Genomic DNA, 20,745 nt, shown 5'->3' with positions numbered 1-20,745 from the left:
TTCGCGAGACGGAGAGGGACTGGTCTCCACCGTTGGCTGTCAAGAGAATGGTTTTCCGTGGTTTTCCATTTTCCTCCACTAAGGCGAATGCCGGGACAGTTCCTAGCATAGGCTATGGCCGCCAAACCCCTCCGAATATCACACTACTGGCACCGGCCTTACCGTCTAGGAGAGAGGTTCTAAACCTATTATGAGATTGTACCCCTGGTGCCATCCTGCCGATCGTAACACACATTATTAACTACTGTTTAACCCAAGGAATTTTCCCTACGGCGTGGAAGGATGCCCTCGTCATCCCAATCCCAAAAAAGGATGGACCCAGTATTCCTTCAGATTACCGACCAGTTTCTATCCTACCACCCCTGTCCAAAGTGCTGGAACGCCTGGTACATGAGCAAATCCTTACGTACTTACATAAATATGCTTTACTCGACTCTTACCAATCAGGCTTTAAGAAAAAACATAGTACCATGACAGCTCTGCTGAAAGTGACAGATGACATTAGATATGCAATGGACAACAAACAAGTGACAATACTTACTCTTTTAGATTTCAGTAGCGCATTTGATTCTGTCGATCCTAGGTTGCTTCTTTCCAAATTATAGTCCTTAAACTTTAGCCAGAAAGTGCTGGAATTTTTCTATTCTTACCTCACAAACCGCCGGCAGTGTGTGGTTGCAAATAATAATAAATCAACGTGGCGAACAAAAAATATTGGTGTTCCACAAGGGTCAGTCCTAGGCCCTCTCCTATTCACTTTATATATAAATGATATCACCAGATCAATTAAGCACTGCAAGTACCATCTTTATGCTGATGATCTGCAAATTTATTACCACACTAGAACTAATAATATACAACAAGCAATATGTAATGTAAACGCTGACCTTGAGCAAATAGATAGCTATGCAATTAAAAACAACCTTAAATTAAATCCCCATAAAACGCAAGCCATTATCATCGGTACATCAAAGAATCTTCACATTTTAAAACAAAATTGCATTCCTCCCGTAACTTTAAATAGTACTGTTATACCTTATTGTGAATCAGTTTCTAACCTTGGTGTTATTATAACGGAAACTCTAAACTGGTCAGCGCAAGTTAAGAATATCTGCAAAAAGGTTTATTGTGGCTTGCACCCCTTAAAACGTTTCAGAAATGTATTCCCTCGATCACTAAAAATTCAACTTGTTCGGTCATTATTATTTCCCATTTTTGACTACTGTGATGTAATTCTTACGGATATAACAAAAGAATTAAGCTTGAAACTACAACGCACTCAAAATGCTTGTCTTAGATATGCTATGGATTTACGGTATGACGCTCGAGTTTCTCCCTACTATAAACAATTATCTTGGTTACGACTAGACGACAGGCGTAAACTACATGCAAATACTCTTATGTACCAGGTACTTTCGGAAGACATCCCTGCTTATCTCTCCAGCAATTTTCGTCACCTTGGTTCTTTACATCTCCATGATACTCGCTCAGTGTCCCTCCTAGAAATACCTGTCCACCGAACAACCACATACCATCGATCATTTACTATCACCGCTTCGGGATGGTGGAATGCTCTTCCCAAAGACATCAAGGCTGCTGCATCAAAAAGTATATTTAAAACCTCCTACCAGCAGTTCCTCGTTAAGTGCTTCCAGCAAGGTACAGTACCTGTATGAGTGGAACGAGTGATTGTGTGTGAAAATGATATGAGATTATTGCACAATAAAATAAATATTGGTTTAATATAATAATTTAAATTAAATTAAAAACATCCACATTGTATTTACGAAGTAGAAGTAGTCTAAAAATAGCTAGTAGTAAGTACAGTATTTAACTTAGATCTAGTCTTGCAAGGATACAATTAGTTAAATTTTCACTTAGTATTTTTATTAAGCTTATTAGTATTTTTACATTCTTATTTCTTTTGTTGTGTATTGATATTTTTCCCTTCAAACCTGTATTATGTAGGCAGTTACTTTTTCTTTCATTCTTCTTTGCATGTATATATTCATATTTTTGTCTTAAAAATTAGTGTTATTTGTAGTTCTTAGTACTTTAAGTTAATGTCATTGTATGGAATAATAATAATAATATGTGTGTGGTTAAGTGTAAGAAAGGGCCAAGAGCCCTAACTTCGCCACAGAAAATAAAGGCTTTTATCTATCTATCTATCTATCTACCCCTCACACATGGCTAAAAGTTCTATGTATCCCCACGAAAAAAATCCCTAAATGATAGATTTAAAAATTATGAGTACCTGGCTAATTATTAAGGCATTTTAAATTGATTATCAAACATTCGTTTAAATACATATCGTAAATAATACGAGATTGTGAAATGAAATACATTTTTATAACACATCCCAAAAGTTTGTGACTGTATCGAGTATAATACAATGATAAAAAAGAAACATAAGATAGCCTGTTTGTACGAAAGTTTCACAAAACGCTAGATTTTAGCCTCAATATCAAATTAATAATAAGGATAAAAATGTTCGAGTCCACTTCTGAGGTGTAGTGGTTAGGATGAGTAGCTGCCACCCCCGGAGGCCCGGGTTCGATTCCTGACTCTTTCACGAAATCTGAAAAGTAGTGCGAAGGGCTTGAACGGGGTCGACCCAGCCTCGGGAGGTCAACTGAGTAGAGGTTGGTTCAATTCCCACCTCAGCCATCCACGAAGTAGTTTTCCGTGGTTTCCCACTTCTCCTGCAGGTAAATGCCGGGATGGTACCTAACTTAAGGCCACGGTCGCTTCCCTCCCTCTTCCTTGTCTATCAGTTCCAATCTTTCCATCCCCCAACAAGGCCCCTGTTCAGCATAGCAGGTGAGGTAGCCTGGGTGAGGCACTTGTTCTCCTTCCCAGTTGTATCACCACGGCCCAAAGTCTCACTGCCCTGGGATCTCTCGCTGAGCCTGACGAAAAAACCAACCGTGGAGGGTACACGGTTTAGGAAAGAGTGAAGATTTATTGCGGATATCTTGATACTGTTTTCTGTCTATTTCATTCCCGGATAGTTTGAGGCTGCACCCCGTCTAGGAGGTCGGCCATATTCCGTCCGCGGACGGAATGAACTCTTGTACAGAGGGAGAAAGTATACAATTACTTTTCTTCCAGGATGACAGCGCCAGCGAAATGAATAGAAAATGTAGCAATGCTAAAACAACCAGTTGGCAGTTGCCATCATGGAATTTTGAGAAAAGGAATTGATTTCGAAGTGATCACTCTGTCTTTAGGAAGTGAAAGCTTGGTATTCTCGTAATATCTGTTCATAACAGACATGGAAGTTGCTGGTATGGAAATGTGGGAACAATGCCAGGAAGGCAATCGCGATAAACAATGAACACTTAAAAGGAGTGATGATGTTGGATGAATCTGTATGTAAAAACCGGCTTCGCTCGCTGGGTCATGGGAGGCTAATATCTGACAATAATGGATTCTGTCACGGAGGGTAGGACGAGAAGAGGGAGGTGACGGTTGGGGGAAGCAGGTTTTAAATTATTTTAAGGTAACAGAATAAGTAACAGTGCTCATTGCAAACGGTCATTCACAAAAGCTCGCAGACTAAACACTGGAAAACATAACAGGCTATTTAAAGAAATAGGCAAGAAAACTTATTTTTTAAGTGGAATAAGGATAAATCAAATCAACAGCCCCGAAGCCCTGCATATTATCTCGGCCGTTATTCTTGGCTCTCTAGATGGCGCCCACTAACTCACTGTCAGATAGCTCCTCAATTGCAATCACGTAGGCTGAGCAGACCTGAACCAGCCATCAGATCCAGGTTAAAATCCCTGACCTATTCGGGAATCGAACCGTAAAAGGCAGGCACGATGCTCCTGCACGGCGGGACGGGAGGAATAAGGACCATTTTTAATTTACAAACATCCCATATTGATTGGCCGAGATTCCTACTGTTACCATCCTGACCTGACTGAGCTCCACACAACTCATGCCACTTTTATTTTCTCTTGCACAAATACTTCATTCTCGTTCCTTCTTGTTCTTTTTTTATTTCTCCTCACGTGTAGCAATTTTCTTCCTCAACATCTTCTTGATTTGTGTCTCGATACCACATTTTTATAACTCGTAATTTATTTATTTCACCCACGGGTTTTCTTCTTCCCCTAGAATGTAAGGATCTTCTTTGCTATTCGTTTTAGAGTTAATTCTTCCATAAAAAGTCAGTCTCCTCTACTTCACTCTAGCTGGAACCTTCTCAAATTTACGTACAGCTCATTGGTCTCAGGCGGAATTTGACCTTAAAATTCTGTTATTTCCTTGATTCGCAAAATCTTTGTTAACAACTTCTTTCCAACTTCTGAAAGTCTCTTTCTAAATATTGACCATCGTACTGAAATGCCTGCATTTGACGAGCTAAGACAAGGAAGTCTGGTGATAGAGTTTCAACACCAGGTCCATCTTTCTTGTTCGTTCATGAATACTTGCTACCTTTTCATTGATATTCTGGATCACAATCTCACCAAGATAATTAAACTTGTCGACTCTCCTGATTTGGTTCTCTTTCTCTACCCGGGATCTCTGGCTTCAAAGTCTCTTTTCGAAAGATAACTGTAACTGTAACCATAATTTTTTCGCGGTTTCATATTATTATTATTATTATTATTATTATTATTATTATTATTATTATTATTATTATTTCCTTCTTAATCCATTTACCCTCCAGGGTTGGTTTTTCCCTCGGAGTCAGCGAGGGATTCCACCTCTACCGCCTCAAGGGCATGAGACTTTTGGGTCGGGGATACAACTGGGAACGAGGACCAGTCCCTCGCCGCCGCCGCCGCCGCCGCCGCCGCCGCCGCCGCCGCCCCCCCCCGGCCTCATGCTACGCTGAACAGGTGCTTTGTGAGGGGGGGGGGGATGGGAATATCTGGTGTGATACACAAGGAAGAGGGAAGGAAACGGCTTTGGCCTTAAGTTTTGTACCATCCCGTCATTTGCCTGGAGGAGAAGTGGGAAACCTCGGAAAACCACTTCGAGGATGGCTGAGATGGGAAACGAACCTACCTCTACTCAGTTGACCTCGAGGTTGAGTGGACCCTGTTCCAGCCCTCGTACCACTTTTCGAATTTCGTAGCAGAGCCGGGAATGGAACCCGGGCTTCGGGGGGGGGGCATCTATTATTATTATTATTATTATTATTATTATTATTATTATTATTATTATTATTATTATTGCTAGGGGCTTTACGTCGCACCGACACAGATAGGTCTTATGGCGACGATGGGATAGGAAAGGCCTAGAAGTTGGAAGAAAGCGGCCGTGGCCTTAATTAAGGTACAGCCCCAGCATTTGCCTGGTGTGAAAATGGGAAACCACGGAAAACCATCTTCAGGGCTGTCGATAGTGGGATTCGAACCTACTATCTCCCGGATGCAAGCTCACAGCCGCGCGCCTCTACACGCACGATTATTATTATTATTATTATTATTATTATTATTATTATTATTATTATTATTATTATTATTATTATTTAAATAGGACCCCACGGTATAAGGGTAACTCACCTGCTTATCACTGGGATGTCTCGAGTTCGAATCCTGGCCAGATCAGGGATTTTTTACCTGGATCTCAGGGTTGGTTCGAGGTCTACTCAGTCTACGTGATTATAGTTGAGGAGCTAACTGACGGAGATTTAGCGGTCCCGCTCTAGAAAGCCGAGAATAACGGCCGAAAGGATACGTCGTGCTGACCACACGACACCTTGTAATCTGCAGGCCTTCGGGCCATGTGTTTTGTTTTTCCTTTTTTGGCTACAGTAGGATGTTGTCAATTACCATTTCCCTGACTCTGAGGAAGGCATAAAGCACGTTATTGCGAACTGGGTATGTGGGTATGCAGTCGGAGGGTGCGGGCGGAAGAACAGGTGTCGGTGTCAAACGGAAGTAGGTCACACCGGAAGTGCCTTCACAGTGCCATGTGGTCAAGTCTGTTGGAACAGGAACAGGTGCTTCACCACTCTGGAGGGGTAGACTTTCAATTTCTTTCTTTTGTTTTGTGTTATAGCGTTTTGCTTACTGATTTACCAAGTTTGTCCGCCAGAAACTGAGGGGTAGAAAGAGGAATGCCAGATCTGCACGGCTGGTTCCTGTTTCAGTTAGAATGATTCTCTTTGATCATGGTACTACATATTTGAATGGTCAGAGTCTAAACACAATACTGAATCTCTGGAAGCCCCAGCGGTAGAGCTCTAGCAAGCGAAGTGGTCGGCGCGACGATGCTAGTCGTGGCAAGATGGCGCCTCAAATGTTTTCACGTAATTGAATAACTTCAAGCCAGCTGGAAATCTCTGACCTGGTTGGGAATTCAATCCGGAACTGCTAGGTTAGAGGCAGGATCGCTACCTCTATTTTAATTCTACATTCTCTGGAAGTTTACGAATAATATCTCAAATCTACAGAACCATGGAGTAGATCTCTCCTATATAATAAAAATTTTCCAGACTACAGTATTATGCCGTGATCCACTGCTCTTAGGAATGAGAGCAATGGACCACGGCATAATAGTCCGGAAGATTTTCATTATATTGACACCGGCCGTGAGAGCCTTCATACTTTGATAGATCTCTTCTGTTTCTTCAATTCTTTTACCGATTAATGTCTTGAATCCGGGGCGCTACGTAGTAAACTTCATTTCTTTCCGGGTATTTCCTTTTTGAATTAATATTTGAGATCCACTAGCTGAACACCTGTTAATCAAATTTTAATGCTTTTTTCTACAGTCCTTAAATTTGTCTGAATAATAATAATAATAATAATAATAATAATAATAATAATAATAATTCTACCGAGTGAGTTGGCCGTGCGGTTAGGGGCCCGCAGCTGTGAGCTTGCAGCCGGGAGATAGTGGGTTCGAACCCTAGCCCTGAAGACGGTTTTTCGTAGTTTCCCATTTTCACACCAGGAAAATGCTGAGGGCTGTACCTTAATGAAGGTCTCAGTCGCTTCCTTCCCACTCCTAGCCCTTTCCTATCCCATCGTCGCCATAAGACCTAACTGTGCCGACGCGCCGTAAAGCAAGTTGTAAAATAATAATAATAATAATAATAATAATAATAATAATAATAATAATAATAATAATAATAATAATGTATGCGTGTTCAAACATGGAGCAATATCAACCATGCTTGGTATTGGTACACGTATGACTTCCTATCCGAAAAAGAAATACTGTGGGCACTCCTAGGACTCAGGGTGGGGAGAGAGTGACATGAAAAAAAAGTCTGAAACGATTAATAGTGTCGAAGGCGTAGTTTCTTTTTGGGATCGTTCACATGAATAGTAATACTCTGGGTGCCGTTTAAGTCCAATCCAAGTTTATCCCCCATCGCCATGTTGGGGGGGGGGGGGGGGCGGGGGGGGGTAGGGGAGGGGAGAAGGGGGTGAAAAAGAATATGTCCAAAATGACCAAGATTATGGATGTACAATATGTCTGTATGTTGCAACATATCTCAGTATACTATCTGGAAAGAAATACTGTGGCGGCTTTCTGAAATCCTAGCACTCCTTGGGGGATTGAGGAAGAGGAGTAGGTGACATGTAAAAATAATCTTGTTTTTTTTTTTGCTATTGGCTTTACGTCGCACCGATTCAGGTATGTCTTATCGCGACGATGGAATAGGGAAGGCCTAGTAGTTGGAAGGAAGCGGCCGTGGCCTTAATTAAGGTACAGCCCCAGCATTCACCTGGTGTGAAAATGGGAAACCACGGAAAACCATCTTCAGGGCTGCCGACAGTGGGATTCGAACACACTATCCCCCGGATGCAAGCTCACAGCGGCGTGCCCCTAACCGCACGGCCAACTCGCCCGGTGTAAAAATAATCGAAAACGACCATATGTATTAGAGTAGAATCCATAGTTTTCAATGTCGCTGAGATAAATAGTGACACTCTGGACGCTGTTTAAGTCCAAGTTCAGCCCCGTCAGCATCAAGGGGGTGAGAAGGGGTGAAAAAGAAATTATCCAAAATGATCGAGATTTGTGTTCATTCCACAGTTTTTGGTGACAGTCTCAATGCCAGCTGGAGTCGTGTACATGATATCTGTACCACGAGGCGTACATACATAGAATTATCACGCATTTTTATTATTTATTCGAAAGGATCAGTTAGTTTTCAGGCACTCTGGGCTGCAACAAGGACGAAGTTCAAAATAATCTAAAATTTAATCTTAAAATTAAACACATACAAAATGATTCGTAACAAATCAGTCAACGTCACGGTAAATACATGTACAAAAATTTCACTTCACACAACAGGTAAGTAATATAAATCCTAAAAGGAAACATTCAAAGAACTATCCGGACCACGCCGGGTATTACTCTTTTTCGTCCAATTCTGCAAATCATTCAATCTCCATCAGTCATTAATAAAAGAAATTGCAGCAACTCTCTTGAAATATTCCGTCCAAATCCAGAAGAACCATATCTCCCAAACTTTTTAATGCAATAACATGCTAAAACTCACAATTCCTTTTAATATTCATATTGTCTTTTTGTGTATTTTGTCCTCAGGGACAATTTCCAGTTGGGGAAAGTCGAATAATAATAATAATAATAATAATAATAATAATAATAATAATAATAATAATAATAATAATAATAATAATAATAATGTGGATGGAGAAATCTTTGAAAGAGTAAGAGCATTTAAATATCTTGGGGCATTACTCAGTGAGAGGAATGAGATAGACCAAGAAATAATGGCTAGAATTCTAGCACGAAACAGGTCAAGGTTTGCAGTCGGAAAGCTGTTCAAGTCCCGGCTTCTATCGAGACAAACGAAGATAAGGATCTACCGGACTGTAATACAACCCGTGGTCCTATACGGAGCAGAGACCTGGACTCTGGCCCAAAAGACAGGAAGAAAACTCGTAACATTTGAGAATGCTGGGCTGAGACAGATTTTTGGACCAGTGAAGGATAGAGGAGAATGGAGGAAAAGGAAAAACTTAGGACTTCAGGAATTATACAAATTGCTAGACATTGTGGCAGTGATTAAAGAGAGGAGGATTAAGTCGTATGGACACGTAATGCGTCGAGAAGGTCAGGTAACCAGCCAGGTGGTGGAAGAAAACATCAGAGGCAAAAGACCAAAGGGAAGACCACGACTAAGATGGATAGATGGGGTCAGAGAGGATATGAGCAGAATGGGACTAACCGAAGAAGAATACACGGATCGAAAAAGGTGGAGGAGGCTAATTGGCGAGGCCGAAAAGCGACTACAGTTTGTGTGGCCAACCTAGTAAGTAAGTAAGTAAATAAGTAAGTAAGTACGTAAGTAAGTAAGTAAGTAAGTAAGTAAGTAAGTAAGTAAGTAAGTAAGTAAGTAAGTAAGAATAGTAATAATAATAATAATAATAATAATAATAATAATAATAATAATAATAATAATAATAATAATAATAATAATAATTGAATGTCTCGCATTTGCAGATGATATAGTCTTTATAGCAGAGAATATGCAAATTGCAACTAAGTAGATTGAAGTCCCCAAAGAAACAGCAAACAAAACAGGATTGCAAATATCTTTTGAGAAAACGGAGTACCTGAACATAAATACTACTGACCCAACCTGGACAATGAGGACCAAGTACGGTGACATCAAAACGGCTACAAAATTCAAGTAATTAGGAGAGATTTTGACTCCAAACATGAATGAAACTTCATTTAGATTATGTCAAAACACCTAGAAATCTAAGTCACTCTCCTACCAGGCCTACAGCACGATAGTCAAACCTGAGTGTTTATACTCAGCTGAGACAATAGCCACGAAGGGACTCTCAGATTTGAAAAAGAAAGAAAGATCAGAAAGATTCTTGGACCCAGAAAATCATCAGACAAGTTTGCGTTTCGCATGAGACCAAACCAAGAACTATACCAACAATCTGAAAACATCACCACCACAATGAAAAAGAGGAGATTAACATTCTACGGACATATTAAAGGGATGGGATCGGAGAGACTCGCCAACAGGATCCTCACCTTCCAGGAGAACAGGAAGTCACAAGTACCACGGGTAAAAGAAATCCACCGAGATTTAGAAAAATGTGGGATCACGCAAGAAGATGTAACAAACAGAAAAATCTTCAGGCACAGAGTTGCGGAGGTGAAGGACCTAACTGATGAGAAAACGAGGATGAACAGAGTATTCTTGGCAGAAGAACGAGCACGAGCAAGCCAACGGATGAAGGAATACTGGCGACAGAGGAAGGAGAAAGAACTTGAGAAAGCAATGGAAGTTGCGTAATCGCAACCCATAGATGACTGAAACGAAAATAATAATAATAATAATAATAATAATAATAATAATAATCTTTCTTAATCCGTTCACCCTCCAGGGTTGGTTTTTCTCTCGGACTCAACGAGGGATCCCACCTCTATCGCCTCAAGTTCAATGTCCTGGAGCGTGAGACGACATTTGGTTGGGAATACAACTGCAGAGGAGGACCAGTACCTCGCCCAGGTGTCCTCACCTGCTATGCTGAACAGGGTCCTAGTGGGCGGATGAGGGAGGATTGGAAGGTATAATCAAGGAAGAGGGAAAGAAGGAGCTGTGGCCTTGAGTTAGTACCATCCCGTCATTTGCCTGGAGGAGAAGAGGGAAGCCACGGAAAACCATTTCGAGGATGGCTGAGGAGAGAATGCAACCTCCTATTCTCAGTTGACCACCAGCGGCTGAGTAGAATCCGTTCCAGCCCTCGTACCACTTTTCAAATTTCGTGACAGAGCCGGGAATCGAACCCTTGACCCTCTGAACCGAATGCCTCAACGTTGAACATTCAGCCAAGGAGTCGGACAACCCAAATAATAATTGCCTTTACAGATATTTTGAGCATAATCGTTTAAAATGTTCATGTTTTGATTTCTATCTGACCTCTATCGGAAGGAAGTTCCATTCACCAACAATGAAGGAGCGGGCCTCTCAAGGTGTTCTGAAAGGCTGTGAAATAGTTTATGTGGCTAGGCTGGAGAATGAAGGTTTGTAATATGATTTTGTACGAGTGTTTGAGGAGTAGCCATTCGTGGTCATATAAAACTGCCTGTTGCCATTTCTTGATGGATGCAGTATTTTTGTATCCGTCTCTTGGCACAGGCCAGAGCAAAGTGTAGCTTCCCCCAGAAGTCCCAGTCTCATCCATGGCTGTGGCAATATGGAAGCTGCTGGGGTATGGGTGGTGCTGAGTAATGACATTTGGAACACAGTTAGTGTCGAGTGTTATGGAAGGTGTTGCTCATAGGGTCAGTCGTGCTGCAGTAGCACCTTTTGGTCCAGTGAGGAAAGCAATGGCAAACTACCTCACTCGTCATCTTGCCTAGTACGCCTCATTTGGGCTCTGCCATTGGTTTTTGCGGTTTCCTTATAATTGCATAGCCTTTGGTGGTGCTATTTGAGGATCCAAGCAGCCTCTGGGCTGATGACCTAACAGACATAAAACTGGGTAACGTGATCAGATAAGTAAGTATATAAGGTCGCTCACCCTTGGCGTGCAGCATCTTGAGATGATCAACGGTCATCTGCAAGATCTCCGCCTTCTCCAGCTTCGCCGATCCTTGCTTCTCGTAGGCAGAAGGAACCAGCCTTCTCAACTCCGTAAGACTCGTGTTGATCCGGTCCCGGCGTCTCTTCTCGATGATACCGCGTCTCTTCTTACGGCTTAGCAGCTGACAGCTGTCCGTGTCTCCGGGGGACGAACATCTGAGGAGAAACACACAAGAAATTTAATTCCGGCCATGACAATGCACTTTTATTGTGATGTAGGACATGCCACATGTCAGCCCTTTTCAATAACATAACGATCTACACAGACATCTAAGTAGTCACAATATTTCTAATATTAATTCGCTGAATACAACATGAATGATGGCCAGGTTACAACCCCGTGAAATTAAGAAATGCTACGGCATTAAAAAACTTGAACAAACACTGCTTCTAAAATCTTCCCTTCCGACCCCTCAGTGAAGATCTCCGTTCCCGAGGTCTGGATACCGAAAATTGAGAGACATTTTACAAGGTTCCATTTTATAAAAACATTTTTCCGTTGTTGTGTAATTAGGTAGTCTTTAATTCGTTTTCCTTAGTAATCTAAACAGTGGAATTGTTCATAGCAGTGAATAAAAGATGTAGTGATTAGAAATTGTATTCACCACCCCCCCCTACCCTGCCGGCCAACATTCTGATGGTGAACATTTTTTCGACCAACGGGACTCGAACCGGCTAACCTCGGTGTCAGACCGTTTAGACTTCAGCGCCTTAACGATCATGTCCACCAGCCTGGCTTTAAAAAAATCTTTTATTCACTGGTAATTTGTCCGTCGGATGGGGACCTAAAGCTTTGAACAGACCCCTTGGTGCTATTTGACAGGAGTATGCTATGTGCCGGCACCGGGTTTCACCCTCTCCCTTCCTACGTCATTAACATCATCTTATTTACTCCTCTGATGAGATTAACGTCAGGAAGGTCATCCGGGTGTGAAAACTCACTACGAAGATCGATGTCGCTTCATACCTAAGCTCGTAGAGAAACGGAACAAGATTTTAACATATATACTATTACTCCAATCGAAAAATAAGTTATATACTTTTTCGTTTAAATAAGCGGACATGGTAATAATAATTACTAATTTCGTGTGGCTATTTCTAACCGGGTGCAGTCCTTGTAAGGCAGACCCTCCGATGAGGGTGGGCGGCATCTGCCATGTGTAGGTAAATGCGTGTTATTGTGGTGGAGGATAGTGTTATGTGTGGTGTGTGACTTGCCGGGATGATGGGGGCAGCACAAATACCCAGTCCCCGAGGCAAGGGAATTTACTATTTAAGGTTAAAATCTCCGACCCGGCCGGGAATCGAACCTTGCACCCCTGTGACCAAAGGCCAGCACGCTAACCATTTAGCCATGGGGCCGAACAGCGGGCATGGTGATAATTCTTTATCTACTAGTGGAAATTAGCGGCCACGGCGTAGTTTCCAGCAGAGAATAAACACTTAATATACTATTACAATATCTCTTTGATGTGATACAGTACATCTATTATACACATTAATCTGTTCCGTTTCACGATAAGTCACGTCTATATGTTGTAATAAAGGACTTTCTAGAGAAGGAAACCGGACCTTGCTGGCCGTGTTGTAGGCAGACAAAATAAGACAGCCCTAGTTTCAGTTTCTGGTAGTAAGTCCCTAATCTATTTCTAGGTATGGAGGAAAAATGGCTACCTGAAGCAAATGAGCGAGTCTAAGAAGTAGGAATACAATCTCGACAAAAGACAAACGCTGCAGCGTATCTGAGCACGTGTTCCGATGGCTAGACAAGTAGACAACAGAGTTGTGTGGAACAAGGTGTAACATGGATTGTGTGTGCGATCGCAAGCGAATCTGTTTATCTTTCTTATACTAAAGTGGCGTCAGTTTTTAATTCTTTTGTGTGAGTGTAGCCTATTTGATGTGCATACGAGTATAATGGCATTGTGACAGAGGATTGGGAAGGCTTCACGAACGATGTTGAACTGTAGCAGGTAATGTACACATGTTTCAACCTTTGTAGATGTATTGGCAAGTGTAGTGTGAACGATACCTGAAGTAGCACAACGGAGAGATTGTGTCTGTACACGTCTTAGTTTATATCTCGGATTAGGTGTATGGGTAGGTTCACTTCAGGTTATGTCTCTCCGTTTGTTTATTCAGTGACGAAGTGTCAAAAAGTAATGTTACGGGGGGCACGCGGTTTTCTTATTTTCAACGTGATACGAGCTCTATCGGAGACAACAGAAAACGGACAGCTGACCCTAGCCGGCCAATAGAAACAAAGAAAATGGTCTCATATCTCAGATTTACCACTGTTGGTTTTTATACTTCTCTAAGTAAGAATGTTATTACCGGCGGATTGGTTGCTCTGGAAAGGAAGGATCTGTCCCGTACGCTATCTGCGACATAGTTTCACGTCAGGGGAAATACCATAGGCTAATTTATTTTTTGTTACATCAGAAGAAAACAACGACTTTATTGAAACATTCGACTAGCCGGGTTATCGACTAGACTCTATACTGTTTGACTGGTTTACAATGGTTTAGCAATATTAAATGGCCATAACACGAAATGACGAATTTCTCACTTAATATTAACTGCATAGAAAAAGTGTACGTACTTTATGAACATTGTATAAAGCGTTGTTATATTTTATGCACTTTTACCTTAATAATAATAATAATAATAATAATAATAATAATAATAATAATAATAATAATAATAATAATAATAATAATAATAATAATGTCGCCTCTGTGGTGTAGTGGTTAGTGTGATTAGCTGTCACCCTCGGAGGCCCGGGATCGATTCCCGCCTCTGCCACGAAATGTGAAAAGTGGCTCGAGGACTGGAACGGGATCCACACAGCTTCGGGAGGTCAACCGAGTAGCGGGGTTTCGATTCTCACTTCAGCCATCCTCGAAGTGGTTTTCCGTGGTTTCCCACTTCTCCTCCAGGGAAATGCCGGGATGGTACCTAAGTTAATGCCAAGGCCGCTTCCTTCCATCTTCATTGTCTATCCCTTCCAATCTTCCACTCCCGACAAGGTCTTTCCAATCCCATCGTCGCCATAAGACCTGTGTCGGTGCGACGTAAAGCAAATTGAATTTAAAAAATCGTTTGTCAACAGTTGTTTGAGTCATCAGTCGTGTACTAACCTTTTAATTTCTACGCAACTGATCTAATCTGCTCTACTCCTACCGTTCTTAACCGCCTACACCTCCCTCAAAAGCCAACTGAACAAGGCCTGGCTATCTTAAGATGTGTCCTATCATTCTATCTCTTCTTCTACTCAAATTTAGCCACATTGATTTCCTCTCACCAACTCAATTCAGTATCTCTTCATTCGTGACCCGATCTATCCATCTCACCTTCAGCATTCTTCTTTAACACCACATTTCAAAACCTTCTATTTTCTTTCTTTCTGAGCTAGTTATCGTCCATGTTTCATTTCCATACAATGCCACGCTCCAGACGAAAGTCTACAAAAACATCTATCTAATTCCTGTATCAATGTCCGAAGTGAGAAATTTGTTTCCTTAAGAAAGGCCTTCGTTGCTTGTGATAGTCTGCATTATATGTCCTCCTTACTTCTGCCATCGTTAGTACTTCCTTTAATACTTCATTTCCTAATCTAATATTTCCAGCATCACCTGACTTAGTTCGACTGCACTCCATTACTTTTGTTTTGGCCTTATTTAGTTTCATCTTGTACTCCTTACCCAAGATTCTGCTCATACCATTCCTCAGTTTCTCCACATAATCTGCAGTCTCAGATAAAATAACAATATCAGCAGCTCTCAAAGTTTTGATTTCCTCTTCTTGGACTACTGCTAAATGAAACATCACAATGGCATATAGAAACATGATGAATTATACGCCTATCACAACAATAACGGTGCCGGGTACGTCTCGATACACGAACCAGGGATGGTGGAAATCAAAGCAATCCCTGCAGTTTTCTTGGCGAATATGATTTTAATACTAACTGCGAAACATCTAGGAAAAATCCCATAACGTGGCTAGTTCGCCAAGCTCTGTGTTTCCGCACTAAAATTAGATAATTATTGACAATATGGATGGTTGGTTTGAAACATACATACATACATACATACATACATACATACATACATACATTATCATTATAGACTGTTATGCCTTTCAGCGTTCAGTCTGCAAGCCTCTGAGAATTTACTAAACGTCGCCACAATCCTCGATTTGCAACTAGTGTTATGGCCTCATTTAGTTCTATGCCTCTTATCTTTAAATCGTTAGAAACCGAGTCTAACCATCGTCGTCTTGGTCTCCCTCTACTTCTCTTACCCTCCATAACAGAGTCCATACAGAAATTCTGAAAACACAAGTAATAGAGGCTATAGCTTCTAAATTTGTAGAAAAAGCTTTAGATATATATTTTCAAGGTGGAAGATGCCACCAGTTTGAGAAATCATCTTCGACTTATTGATAGGGGGAAACAATACTTTCTCACAAAATATTACGTATGTTGCAGAAACTTGGGTAATGAGGCAGAAAGCTGTGACTTGGATACATGTAAGTGAAATTAAATTTCCGACAAGCAGGATAGAGTGACAAGAATGGATAACCGAGCTCGATAGCTGCAGTCGCTTAAGTGCGGCCAGTTTCCAGTATTCGGGAGATAGTAGGTTCGAACCCGACTGTCGGCAACCCTGAAGATGGTTTTCCGTGGTTTCCCATTTTCACACCAGGCAAATGCTGGGGCTGTACCTTACTTAAGGCCATGGCCGCTTCCTTCCCACTCCTAGCCCTTCCCTGTCCCATCGTCGCCATAAGACCTATCTGTGTCGGTGCGACGTACAGCAAAAAAAAAAAGAATTGACCTGACATATCCAGATATGATGGAAATATGGAAATTGAAAGCAAGACCATTTTGTCAGCATGTAAGTTGAGAAATAATGAATACAAAGAAGAACAATCAAGTGACATCGTTACTGGTTTCCAACCAAGGAGCTCGCGATTAGAATGTCGACCAACACATGGGATATCTCAAAACATAAAAAGTTACATGTTCGAAATTGCTTTCTTGTCTGTACAAAGAAAAATTGAGCAAGTTAATTATTTGTCAAAGGAAAGGAAAGCATACTGAAATAGACGCCAGAAATTGAAGTAAGAAAATTTCAGCCGGATGGTAAAATTATGGTTGTGTTTTATTTCTTAACACTATTTTAATGTAACAAAAAATGTACAAATCAGTTCGAGACGGTTTTATTCAAATCTTCCGTCATAAATTGTAAAAAATAGTAACTATGGGCCAATAAGGACTGCCAGGCGAACTCTCTTTTGTTCTATCAATCATCAATCAATCAATCATCACTGATCTGCATTTAGGGCAGTCGCCCAACTGGCAGATTCCATATCTGTTGTTCACCTTGTTTTTTCTAAAATAATTGCAAGGAATTTGAAAATTAATTAAACATCTCTCTTGGTAAGTTATTCCAATCCCTAACTCCCCTTCCTATAAAGGAATATTTGCCCCAATTTGTCCTCTTGAATTCCAACTTTATCTTCATACTGTGATCTTCCCTACTTTTAAAGAAACTACTCAAACTTATTCATCTACTGTCATTCCACGCCATCTCTCCACGGACAGCTCGGAACATACCACTTAGTCGAGCAGCTCGTCTCCTTTCTTCCAAGTCTTCCCAGCCCAACCCTTGCAACATTTTCATAATGCTATTCTTTTGTCGGAAATCACCCAGAACAAATCGAGCTAGTTTTTCTTTGGATTTTTCCAGTTCTTGAATCAAGTAATCCTGGTGAGGGTCCCATACACTGGAATCATACTCTAATTGGAGTGTTAGTATCCAAAATCCAGTGCCTTTGTGTAATAATACTTGCAATCTGCCAATATTAGCGAAAGTGAACTGTAAAAAAAAAAAAAAAAAAAACAAAAAAAAAACTGTATATTCTATTGCTGTCGACTTTTAAGAGGAATTTATTGAAGATCATCGACCAGTGGAAAGTTTGAAGGGTGTCAGAAGTTCAAAGTAAGAAGAAAAATATATGTGAGAAAGAAGTGATCACGATGTTATTTTGTTCCCTTTCGGTCCATTTTGTAACAAGATTATAAGGAAATCGAACGGTTTTAATTTTTTGTCGTCATGTAGTTGTGAAACTACTCTACTCGCAAACCGATTATCTCTAATTCGATTCCCGCCGATTTAGGGTACGATTTTCAACAGGAGAGTGAGATACCAGACCCACTCTAAGTCCTCAGAGAAATATCGCAATGTTTTGTTAAAGGAAAAATAAACCAGACGTTGGAGGTAACATGTATAAGAAGCACACAAAGGCAGTGGATTTTGGAGACTAATTTCGGTTACTTTTGTATAGAAAACACTGCATCCGTGGGAGGAAATAAAGTGAACTATGCTAAACTGAATCAAGTTATATTAAAACAAAAAACAAAAACCAACAACGGAGTTAACGATTCTGAACACAAGCTTACAGCATGTTTCTTCTTATGCCAGGCAGAATAATGCGATCTGAACTCTAATTTACGTCAAGGAGATTGTTGAGTCGTACTATTGGTAGTACCATGCTTAACATTGCAAAGTGATGTATCTAACGAAAGGAAATACCCTAACTTGTTCTTTTTCTTTACTTTCGCCCACGTTGTATTCCTATGGGGCGTAGAATAAGTTCAGAAAATATCTAAAAAATTAGCTAAAATTCGTTCCACCAGGGCATCACCCCGTTTATGAGGACTGGACGCCACATCAGAAGTAAGGTGACTTAGAAAGGGAAGATTAACGCAGTTTCAATGAAACTACAGGACACACTTTACTTTGATCAGTAATTACTTGTGTTATTCTTTGCATTGAACAATTAAAATCCACCCTGCTTCCAGTCATTTGACCGGGTCAGGAATGGAATGAATGAAGCCCCCTTCTAGCGGCTAGGATAGGAATTGTGCCGGCTGCCGAAGCCTGTCGCACTCCTCTGGGGCAATGATTAATGACTGACAGATGAAATTAAATGATAGTGGAGTGTGTTGCTGGGATGAAATATGACAGGGAAAACCGGGGTACCCGGAGAGAACCTGTCCCACCTCCGCTTTGTCCAGCACAAATCTCACATGGAGTGACCGGGATTTGAACCACGGTACCCAGCGGTGAGAGGCCGGCGCGCAGCCACCTGAGCCACGGAAGCTCTTGATCAATGTGCAATATCAATGGTAGTTATGGACATTTCAATGCGCATTATCTTCCAGATGCGTTGTGCAATTTATATTACCGAATGAGAGTGTGAAATACTGAACTAATCATTCACCACTGATCTACATTTAGGGCAGATCACCCAGGTGGCAGATTCCCTATCTGTATTTTACCTACTCATTTCTTAAATAATTGCAAAAAATTTGGAAATTTATTGAACATTTCCCTTGGTACCGTAAATTATTCCAATTCCTAACTCGCCTTCCTATAAACGAATATTTGCTCCAATTTGTTCTCTTGAATTCCAACTTTATCTTCATATCGTGATCTTTCCTACTCTTAAAAACACCAAAACAGAAGTTCAAGATAACATTATTTTCTTAATGCTCGACAAGTTCTGTTGTGTGTACAAGGTAGGTAAAACCTTCTACAGCTATAGCCATACTGGAAGTAAATAAGTTGTAGGAATGTGCCAGGTTTTACCTCAAATGTTATCGAAATCATGTTAATGTCACTTATTTCTCATTAGGTCAAGTTCTGCAATGTTCATGCTATTCGGCTCAGAAAAGCGTTTGTCATTAGTCAAAATTCCGCCTTCTTCGGGTAGGATTTTCTTGCAGAATACGCATGAATTTATTAGCTGACTCAGGGTGCTCAATTAACCTCATATAGCCGGGTTGGCTGGCTAAGACAGTCGAGGCTCTGGCCTTCTGACTCCAACTTGGCAGGTTCGATTCTGGCTCAGTCCGTAAAGAAGAACTCCTGCGGAACAAAATTCCGGCACTTCGGCGTCTCCGAAAAGCGTCTAAAGCAGTTAGTGGGACGTAAGAAAATAACATTATATATCTATATAACCTCATATAAACATCAGAAGGTGGTGAAAGGAAAATAATAGCCAAACACTTGAAGGTGCTACAGTAATGCAATAAACACATGCATGGGGAAGGTACTCACTGGTCTTTGGAGGATTCCTCAGAGAAGACGTCATCACAGTCATCGCTTTCGCTTAAGGTCCTCTTCATACCAGAGCGCGCCGTGGGGGTAATTTGGGGGGTCCATGCGGAGGTTCCGCTGTACCCCCAGTGCAGGGGAGGTTGGGGGTCCACCGTGGCGTCGAGGGTTCCTGACCCCCGGGGGACCACAACTCTCCACAGGGTCACGATTAAGGGCCGGACGGCACAGTTCACTGAAGATCTGCTTGAGAAATCTTCACTTGACAGTTCGGCAAATCAAGTCACTAACAATCACACAATATACTTCAATTGCTTTAAATATTAGTTAAATAAATAAAAATGTTTTTTTTAATACTCTGAACACAGTCTAGCAATGCGATATCACAGTTATCTCAGGAGAAACACGCAACAAGAACACTCCGGATGACACACAATTCAATGATAAACAATGGAATTTATTAAAACAATTAAACGGTAACAATGTCTCTTGATTGATTATCAGTCTGGAGACGACACATTCAATCAATCGTCAATCGACGCACTTCACTGACGAGGAAGAAGAATCGAATCAAAATCAAACAAGTGTCACGTTTCGGAATGCAATTAGAAAAGATGTCGTCGAAGATACAATCGTCGATCACGTGTCTTGCACACTTCTTATCTCGAGCTCCAATTAAGTGTTGGCACACACGACCGTCTTATGTTCGCCGGAAGGTACGGCCATGTGGCGAGCCGTCTGCAGTAGGCTTTGAGCAACGTCCTAACGCGTGCACGGCCTGCTGACAACTGAAATGTTATGTAGTATTAAAGAGGCGGCCGGTCTAGCGGTCGGCACACACACTGCAGCCCCCTCCACTCCGCTGTTCTGTTGTGGGTGTCACAATTATACAGAGGGGTGGCTGGCCCCCCTCTCTCTTCCAGGGTGTGGGAAACTAGAGCAACAAGGTGGTAAGGGGAAGAGAAATATACTGTGGGAACCACTCTCGCTAGTTCTCCCTTCTGAATTAATATTACTGTATTGTTGACGTCAGGTAACTTAGTGTATCATCTACGCGTG

At 41.3% G+C, this 20,745-nt stretch overlaps 1 protein-coding gene across 1 annotated transcript in view; it reads right to left on the bottom strand.

The window, feature by feature from the left end:
• Hey (Hairy/E(spl)-related with YRPW motif) overlaps positions 1-19,829 on the bottom strand; it is a 35,584-nt gene extending 15,755 nt beyond the window's left edge. The window contains exons 1-2 of the mRNA XM_067154808.2: positions 19,690-19,829; positions 11,496-11,713 (exon numbers count right to left, since the gene is read on the bottom strand). Coding sequence (XP_067010909.1) covers positions 11,496-11,713; positions 19,690-19,757 — 286 coding nt within the window. The 5' untranslated portion in view covers positions 19,758-19,829. The remainder of the gene's footprint in view (positions 1-11,495; positions 11,714-19,689) is intronic.
• Between the last annotated feature and the right edge of the window lie 916 nt (positions 19,830-20,745).

This window comes from Anabrus simplex, chromosome 10 (genome assembly GCF_040414725.1).
Source record: "Anabrus simplex isolate iqAnaSimp1 chromosome 10, ASM4041472v1, whole genome shotgun sequence".
NCBI classification, from domain to species: Eukaryota; Metazoa; Arthropoda; class Insecta; order Orthoptera; family Tettigoniidae; genus Anabrus; species Anabrus simplex.
The sequence above is the reverse complement of the archived record's forward strand: the minus strand, read 5'-3'. Positions and strand labels throughout refer to the sequence as shown.